The sequence below is a fragment of the Abrus precatorius genome, unplaced genomic scaffold (genome assembly GCF_003935025.1).
Source record: "Abrus precatorius isolate BTA unplaced genomic scaffold, Abrus_2018 Scaffold5, whole genome shotgun sequence".
Taxonomy (NCBI): Eukaryota; Viridiplantae; Streptophyta; class Magnoliopsida; order Fabales; family Fabaceae; genus Abrus; species Abrus precatorius.
Genome location: NW_020874395.1, coordinates 20,711,931 through 20,720,862, shown reverse-complemented (window position 1 = coordinate 20,720,862; position 8,932 = coordinate 20,711,931). Strand labels below are relative to the sequence as shown.

The following is an 8,932-nucleotide window of genomic DNA, read 5'->3' as shown; positions in this document are numbered from 1 at the left end:
AGATCCAAGTTGAATCCTTTCATGCTTTTAGATAGTCATAAATATGATTATGTTTATTGTATACCATTTGATACAAATTTTCTATTTTCTAATATGACCGTAAAAAGATTATATCTTATTAGATATCACATGCCTGCACTTCTCTCTAATCCATTAATAGGCCCGCTCTGTTAATGCCCAAAGGAGAAGCGCTATGGATTTAGCTTATCTGGAAGGGATTTCGTTTAAACGAAAAATGAGTTAGTCACTCAGTTAAAATTCAGTGATTAAGATTACAAAGAAATTGAAAGCAAAGATTACAATGAAATTGATTTTCCTAAGAACAATGGTTAAATAATTTTTTTTATTAGAAATCATAAGATGTAATTTATATATTCTACGGATATTGTTAAATTAAAAGAAAACTTTTAAATAATAAAATGAAGTTATATTGTAAATTATTTTAAATTTTAAAAAGATTAAATATTTTAATTATTGATAATAAAAATTATATTATATTATATTAAATAAGATTAAAGAGAGAATTTTAAAAAATAAAAATGAATAAAATAAATAAATACTCAATAAAGAGAATTCACAAAACAAAGAAGAAAATTAACTCTTAAAAATACTTGTTTAGGAATTATATAAAGACGAATAATTAATAAAACTGTAATAATATATGGACATATATCATAATTAATGAAATTACTTAAATTTATTTTTAAAATTTTTTATTCATGTAATTCTTTATTTCATTCTTATAACACACTAAGTATGGATAAGCCTTTTCAAAGAACTATTGAAAATTGAACCAAATTGTTAAATCGAATTGAACTATTGATTAAAAAATCGAACCTCTATGTGTGTTAGTTCAAGAACCAAACTACTTTTTAAATAAGGTTTGGTTCACCTCAACAAAATCTATTAACAATTCACGATCATTCATTACTTTTTTTGCTTTTTCTTCTGTTTGCTAATCTTTAAATTTCTATAGTTCTACTAAACAATCTTAATTAAACCCTAATCTCTTGTTTATCCCAAGTTGTTTGAACAAATATGCATTATGAATTTTTAATTTGCACACTGTATTACTACAAATTCATTGTAACGTAATAGTAAATACCATACGATGCATGGGAATGTTCATTCAGTCCAAGGAAAAAGTAAAACTCAAGTATATTATAATTAAAACAAAATAGAATTTAAGTTTTGTTGATAGTGCAGTTGATTTAGAGAAAAAAAAATACATCTTAAAGATAGATAGTTTCTACTTTTAATGTTCTTGTTATGACATGAGAGTGCCAAAAGAGAGTACCTCTCTACCCAACAATGGTGTAATTGTAAGCATAACTTTGATTAAAATTGGTGTTAAGGATACAGAAGAAGGCTAAAATTGGTGTCAATAGTGTAATTATATGTGTTTCAATTTTGATTCACCTTAATATAGATACTTTCCTGAAATACAATTTAGTATAATTCTGTGAAACCTAATTAAAAATTAGTACAAATAGTTCATTTTCTGAAATTGAATTTAAATTTTTATCTAGACAAAGTATTTTTGTTATCACTTTGCATTTTCATATTTTAAATTCTGTATTATCTATAAAGATTTATAAGCTTGCTCAACTATAGTAGAGTTGTATGCTTTGTACCCTCAGTTATGAATCGTATATTATTTATCACAAATCACTGTATAACAAATCACTTGATAGAAAAATTTATAGTGTTAGCAAATAAATGAATAGGAAACTATGTTTTGATTTAAAAAAGCATTTTGTGTTACATATAGAGATTGATGGAGTTTGTTTCAGTTTGTAAGTTTGACTTATTAGATTCTCAAGAAGTAATACTTGTATCCTTTTTTATTCTAAAAATTACCAACTCTTTTATGAGTTTATCTTTCTATAATTACTTTTTAAAATTTTAAAATATGTGTATCAAAACTAATAAAAAAGATAAAAACTAATTTGTCATATTCATAATAACTAAATATTTTCTATCTTAATTTTTATTCAAATTAACACTTGAAATGAATAATAACTTCTTAATGCGAGAATTAACTAGAGAAAAATGCCATTTTTTTTTCAAATATAAAAATGTTATCAAGTAGGTCTTTTAAAGATTTAGGTCATTAAATTAAAGATTTAAATCCTTACTAAATTGATCTTTTAAATATTTTATTAGCAAATTAATCTTTCAAATATTTAATTAATTATTACATTAGTCTATAAAAATTTTAAAGTGACACTATATTAGTCCTTAAAAAGGATTAAAACAGTAAAAAGAAATATTGACTTTATGATAAATTAAAATTTTGACAAAAAAATTATAAAATTTCATCAGATTGATTCTGATGAAAGACTGAAGTGGTAATAAAAAGACTAATTTAATGATAAATTTTTTAAAAAATTACGTGATCATTCAGATTCTTAAGAGACCAATTTATTGACCCATATTTTACAAAATGACATTTTATTTTTAGAAGAGTAAGTTAAAGGTTTTCTCAATAAACTATGTTCTCAGTGCATTTTAGGGTAAAATAAATCACTATCTCTCGCTGTTCTTCTCTTTTTTCTACAATTTCTCTCACCAAACAAACCCTAAAATTATTAGTGCCCAAATTCCATGCTGAACTTAGTTTTTGCAATCAGGTCATTTTCCCAAAATCAAACACATTATCATTCTCAAAATCCGTTTCTTTCCAACTTTAAAATTGAGAATTTGTGATTAGGTTAAATTTTTGCCGAAGATTTAAAATATGCTTTTCCAAGAGCTTACTTTTCTGAGTTATTATCCACTGCCTATGACAATTTGTTACATATCAGAGGTGGTGCATCAATCTTGCCAGGAGAAAGGGGAGTTCAACGATCATGTATTTTCATTTAGCTACCTAGGATAAAGGGGGATAATTGTTGGGAGTTTGTGGTATTGATCTTCATTTATTCCTTAAATTAGTTATGGAGATTATAGTACTTTTAAATTTGTTTTCTTCCCTTGGATCATGAGTAATTAGACTCTAATTAATATTTTTTATGTATATTGATTTATATGTTGTAAATGAACTTTCATATTTAATATAACCTTATATTTATTTGAGTGTTTATTCCGGTGTTAAACGCTTTCTATAAACCTTATATTTATTTGAGTGTTTATTCTAGTGTTAAACGCTTTCTATAATGTGGCCATTCACTGATTCATTGGAGACATAATATGCATGAATTGGATATTTTATAATCTTAGTTAGGTATACAAATAAAGCTAAATTGTGAGGCTAAATCTCCAAAATTGATTGAAGACATTTTTTTTTTCTCTGGAATTTAATTGAGAAATTACTTGAATCGAACTGAGTGACATGAGAATCAATATAGTAGGGAATCGAGTTTTGATCAGTTATCGGTAATTTCAGTATTTAAACCAAGACTTGGATGAAGTTGAAAATCAAATTGGAAGAATTAAGTCAAGTTAAAATCTTATCAGTGTTTTTGTTATAAGTAGATTAGTATGCTCCCATTTAGTCGTTAATTCCGTTATTTGTATGGTAGGTAGGTGGACAAATGTAATTGGGAAGTGTTGTAAATAATCTTATCATTGTCCTTAGGAGTGTGGGAATAGCTTATAAATAATCATTTTGTAATTAGAAAACACTAGTTTCTTTTAGTGTTTGGTTCCTCATGGAAGTCCAGTGTAATAATTCTGTGAGGGAATTGGTGTGTGCATGTGTTGTGATCTAGTTAGGAGAAGAGTGAGTAGATTCAATCCTAATAATTGGTATCAGACACGGACATGGTATGACTGAGATTTTGATTGTCACTGATAGACTACGCACATTTTATAGCTCTTGCACATCCCCTAAGTGCGGCTAAGGTGGCTAAAGTATTCATGGACAACGTAGTCAAATTACACAGTTGGCATAAACAAATAATTTCAAACAGAAACCCCATTTTCATTAATGCCTTCTGGAGGGACCTATTCAAGATATATGGGGTGGAGCTTCTAAGATCAACGAGTTTCCATCAAACTGATGGACTATATGAAGCTTTGAACAAAGCGTTGGAAAGATACTTGCATTATGTTACTGAGAATATACTAGCCAAATGGTTATAGCTTCTAGCATTAGCAGAATTTTGGTAGAATACAAAATTCTACTCAACAACCCAACTTGCTCCTTGAGGCACTATATCGGTATCCTCCAACTACTAACACCCCCTTGCTTGTTGGTGATTCATTGGTGCAAGCGGTGGACTACACATTTAAGACAAGGGAGCATATTGGCCCGTTGTTGTAGACTAATCTACAAAGGGCTCAAGTATGCATGGAATGGTATGCAGACAAAAGGAGGTCAAACAAAGAATTTGCTTGTGACAATTGGGTATATTTGAAGTTACAACCATTCAAAATACACTCGCCTAATACTTCTATGCATAAGTTGGCTGCCCGATATTACGGACCATATTTAGTAACAAAAAGGGTGGAAAATGTAGTATACAGGTTGGAATTACTTAAAGGAGCATGAATGCATAATGTGTTCCATGTGTCTCTTCTCAAGAAGCACCGTGGCAACCACCCAATTTCAAAACATCTACCTTCTTGCAATGAGGAAGGGGAATTCCAGATTCGCCCTTTGGCCATATTGGACAAAAGAATGAAGAAATGTGGAAACATGCTAGTTATCGAGGTGTTAGTTCAGTGGAAGCACACTAGTCTAGAAGATGCAACTTGACAAGAACTCCATTCCCTCATACAATAATACCAGATTTCTCATAGGAAACTTCCTAGTTTTTTAAGGTTCTAGGATAGCCTTGGGCCAAGGCCTTGTTGATGGAGGAGAGTCTATTAGAAGTAGATTAGTATATTCTCGTTTAGTCGTTAATTATGTTATTTGTACGGTAGGTTAGGTGAATAAGTGTAATTGGGGAGTGTTGTAACACAAAAATTGCCCTTAGGAGTGCGGGACTAACTTATAAATAATCATCTTATAATTGAAAAATACCAACTTTTGAATAATAAAATGTTTGGTTCCTCAAGAAGGCCCAGTGTAATAATTCTTTGTGAGAAAATTGGTGTGTGCAAGTGTTGTGATCCAATTACGAGTGAGTAAATTCGGTCCTAATAGGTTTATGCATTCTAATATACATTTGAGCAATTATTTGTTATCTTGTCTGATTCCTTTTCATTTCCAGTTCATTGCATTTCTGTCAATTTTCATTTAGAACTTCCTTCAGTATTATTCAACTTCATTCAAACAATTATTTATTTAGTGCTGGGTAACTTCAATTTTTATGAGAATTGAGATGATACTTTTACTTGCCACTTTATTAATTTACAGTTTAGTACGTTGCACATTTGCTGAGAAGCTATATAGCAATATATCTTCTCGCTCATGTTTAGTAACAGACAAACCCGTACAGATTAAAAGTTGTATATGTAGAAACAAACACTTCAACAACCAGTACCTTCCGAAATCTATCCTTGTTGGGTCACAATGGTTAAAATTATCAATAATAATTCTTGGCAGACTATAAATGGATATCAAGTTGAAAAACGAAAGGAGGAGGAAATTGCTTGGATAAAATTCTGCATCCTACTTAACAATTTTATTGTTACCTACAAACTTTGTACTAGCAAATATTTTGCTGAAGGTTTTTGATGAGTTATATAAACTCTGTAAATATACTCATGCAGCAATTCGAAAAGAAACACATTAAATTCCATGCATTAGACACTTGAACCTTGAAAGGTTGTGGGTAAAGTGAGTTGCACTAGCCTCATGTTAAAGACGTGCAACAAAAATCATACTTGTGGCATGCAGGTATTCAAATTAAATAAATAAATAAATAAATAAAACACCAGTACATAATTGAGATCTAGATCTAGGGAATTTTTTTTAAAAGAAAAAACGAATAGAAAATCATCAATTCACACTGCTGCTTGTCTTATTTCTTTCATTTTTTATATTGTTTGAATTTCATTTTGCAAAAATATATTGGAAACTTTCCAAATGTGCAGTCTTCTGAGTGTCTTAACTAACCCAGCCCATGAGGTAGCTGAATCAGGGATGAATGAACAATAACTGTTGCTGGAAGATTTGAGAGCTCCAGGCTCTCCCATGATTTCATCTTATTTATTGTCTGCTGCTATTTGGTTACAAGAATAATATTAGTTAGTTACAGCTGTTCAGAGCTATGATTCTCAACTTTCCACCTATTATCTTCACTAAAAGAATTTCAAAAGTTTGACATAAATTTCTACGTAACTATGTTTCTTTCATAACTTTGTTGCTGCAACTTCAAAGTGTTCAGGAAAGCATGTCCTAAAGCTAGTTACTGAACCTGTTGAAGTATTAATCAGTGAATCTAGTTAACTTCTATTTGTCATTATTCAAAACTTACTCAACTTCAAATCTTTAAAATTGAGAAAATATTGGATAATAACGGTAGCATAGGAAGCCAGAACTAATGAAATGCATAGTATAATAATTCTCAGTCTCCTCATATAATATTCATTTATAGACAAATGGAATCTAAAACAGGCCCCAGCAAACACTAACCACTAGCCCTTTTATTTTCTGTTTCTAATTTCATTGTCCTTACCATTCCGCTAATAAAAGTGACCCTTCATAATTACTTGAAATTTGCATGCCAAGTATAAAAGAAAATGATATTGAAGTGTAAAGATGAAAGTGATATGTAACATAACTTTAACCATAGTAGTGGCTTTTACACAATATAAGAAACGGTTTACAATTTTCAATACAGTGTTCATACAATGAAATTCACATAGACTACATCACAGAAACTATGCACAAACCAGGGTTTGGGTAAGAGGGTAAAGACCAACAACCAACAGTAATGACCAATACTTACACCTCTCACACTTATTATCAAGAGTTAAAGCCACATTTCTCTAGATAGCCGTAACCAAGTGCACCAAAATGAAGAAACAGCTTTTGGTGATGTGATTATCAAAAGCAACACTCCTCTAGCACACAACAGCAGCAAAGCGCTGCCAAGCTGCACAAATAAATGAAGGATGATTCTTACTCTTCATTAGTACCATGAAAACTAACATGAGGTGAAGTAGAATACTGAAACTATGAAAAGATTCCATGTGATTCTTTATTTTATTGAAAAAGAGGTTGATGTTTCATGCTGAAATAAACCATTCTATAGACTTTAATATTTTAATAATATGTCAGAAAAGCTAAATGATGAATTATGCGTATTAAGGATTTAAGGCATAAAACATCTGTATGCCTACACTCCAGGTTAAGAATTTGTTAAGCCAGTTGACAATCCAAACTACCAGAACCAAGCTTGATTCAGAATCATAAGTTTAACTAAATTATCAACTAATAATGTCTCAGGCTCATTAACCAAAGTGCAGTAAATTAGTAAGTAAATGGCATATATAATTATATTAATATGTATGGTTCTATCGCTGTATATTTGACATTTGAAAGAATTAATTTCTGTTATAATCTTTAATATTCAAATTTTTTCATAATTACTTTTTAGCCTTTAGGCATGAGTCTTGACACAGTGATGGCAATTAAATATGACAGTGACACATCATCAGATGTTGGTGTCCATCAAATGTTGGTTTGACCTTTCTAGGTTCAAGTTAACATAAAACAAAATAAATCCATCAAATCTGCTACTAATGGATTGGGAGTTGTTTAGAAAGGAGGATTTTGGTAAGAAAAGGAAGAAAGAGCAAAATTCATATTTTGAATAAACAGATTTTAATTTAATATTTTTTTAAAATCAATTATATAAATAATAAATTAACATAAACTTATGGTATTAACTATTTATTTATTGTCATAAACAATATACAATTTTCTTCATTTAAAAATAAAAAATTTGTTTACCCTCCCATTCCTTTTAAAAACTCCAGTTCGCAAACAATATACAATTTTCTCAAGGTATTAACTAAAAGTGTGTTTGAAAGAGCTTATGACTTCAGCTAATTTCAATGAGTTTCTTTACATAACTTATCAAAACAAATTATTTTCAACTTGTGTTAATAAGGTTTATGATAAAATTTATGGTATAAACTCCTTATGCAATAATAATAATAAATAAATAAAAAGAGAGAGAAAGCATACCAGCTTCGCAGGAAAGAACACCCAGGGTCAGCGTGATGGTGATGCTGCACGTGTTGATAATGAGAATGAGGCGGAGGAGGAGGTGGTGGATACCCATCGTTGAAATAGCCTTGGTACGATTGATGCGGTGGATGCGGCGGCGGTGGCGGCGGAGGGTATCCCCCATGCCTCGGCGGCGGCGGAGGAGGAGCAGCTGATGGGTAACCCGGTTGGGGGGGAGGGTAAGGCGATCCGTACTCTGCGTTTAATTAATTAAATAAATGAACATTCAATTCACCAATTCGTTAAAAAGGAAGAAAAAATCGAATAATAGGAATTGAGAGGAAGAACAATAGTAGTACCTGGAGGAGGAGGAGGAGGAGGGTAAGCTTCGTGTGATACTCTGTGGAAATTGCTCATTGGACTTGCGTTCTCTCGTCTCTCAGGGTGTGTGTTGTGTGGGTCGATGGTCGAAATGGAAAGAGTTGAAATCGTAGCTCACATTACTCAACAGCAGAAAATATAATAATTATTTGTTGGTTGGTTGTTTCCATTCATCATTCGCCACGCCACCGCTTCGAGTTTTTTTTTTTAATAAAATAGGAAAAATTAAAAAATAATTTCCTAAAATAAATTTAAATAAAAACATATTTCTTGTCGGTAATAACTTTTATCACATTACTTTAAATATCGTCTTTTATAAGATGATATTTATTTTTTAATAATAATAAAATAAATATAATTTTTTATTAAAAAATTTTAGTCAAAGTGGAATACTTTATCGTTCTTTCCCTTTCGATTTTTCTTCTTGGTCTCTTTACCGATTTCGTCCTCTAATTTCTTCTCTGTGAGCAAATTAAGAGT

The 8,932-nt window shown here is 30.4% G+C and overlaps 1 protein-coding gene across 2 annotated transcripts; it reads right to left on the bottom strand.

The window, feature by feature from the left end:
- Positions 1 to 6,616: 6,616 nt before the first annotated feature.
- Positions 6,617 to 8,566, bottom strand: LOC113867971 (cysteine-rich and transmembrane domain-containing protein WIH1-like). 2 transcript variants are annotated; one of them, XM_027503501.1, is made up of 3 exons: positions 8,431 to 8,566; positions 8,090 to 8,327; positions 6,617 to 6,992 (listed from the first exon to the last, which is right to left on the bottom strand). In XM_027503501.1, the coding sequence occupies exons 1-3, from the start codon at positions 8,486 to 8,488 to the stop codon at positions 6,944 to 6,946; spliced, it is 345 nt and encodes a 114-aa protein (XP_027359302.1). In that variant the 5' UTR covers positions 8,489 to 8,566; the 3' UTR covers positions 6,617 to 6,943. The 2 variants fall into 2 exon arrangements, with proteins under 2 accessions (XP_027359302.1, XP_027359303.1); XM_027503502.1 differs by having other exon boundaries at positions 6,698 to 6,992; positions 8,090 to 8,330; positions 8,446 to 8,557.
- Between the last annotated feature and the right edge of the window lie 366 nt (positions 8,567 to 8,932).

Coding starts and splice junctions, on each gene's coding strand:
- LOC113867971 (XM_027503501.1), bottom strand. CDS start 8,488: ATGAGCAATTTCCACAGAGTATCACACGAAGCTTACCCTCCTCCTCCT. Junction 8,328..8,430: donor TCCTCCTCCTCCTCCTCCAG/GTACTACTATTG, acceptor AATTAAACGCAG/AGTACGGATCGCCTTACCCT. Junction 6,993..8,089: donor TGTTCTTTCCTGCGAAGCTG/GTATGCTTTCTC, acceptor TTATTTGTGCAG/CTTGGCAGCGCTTTGCTGCT.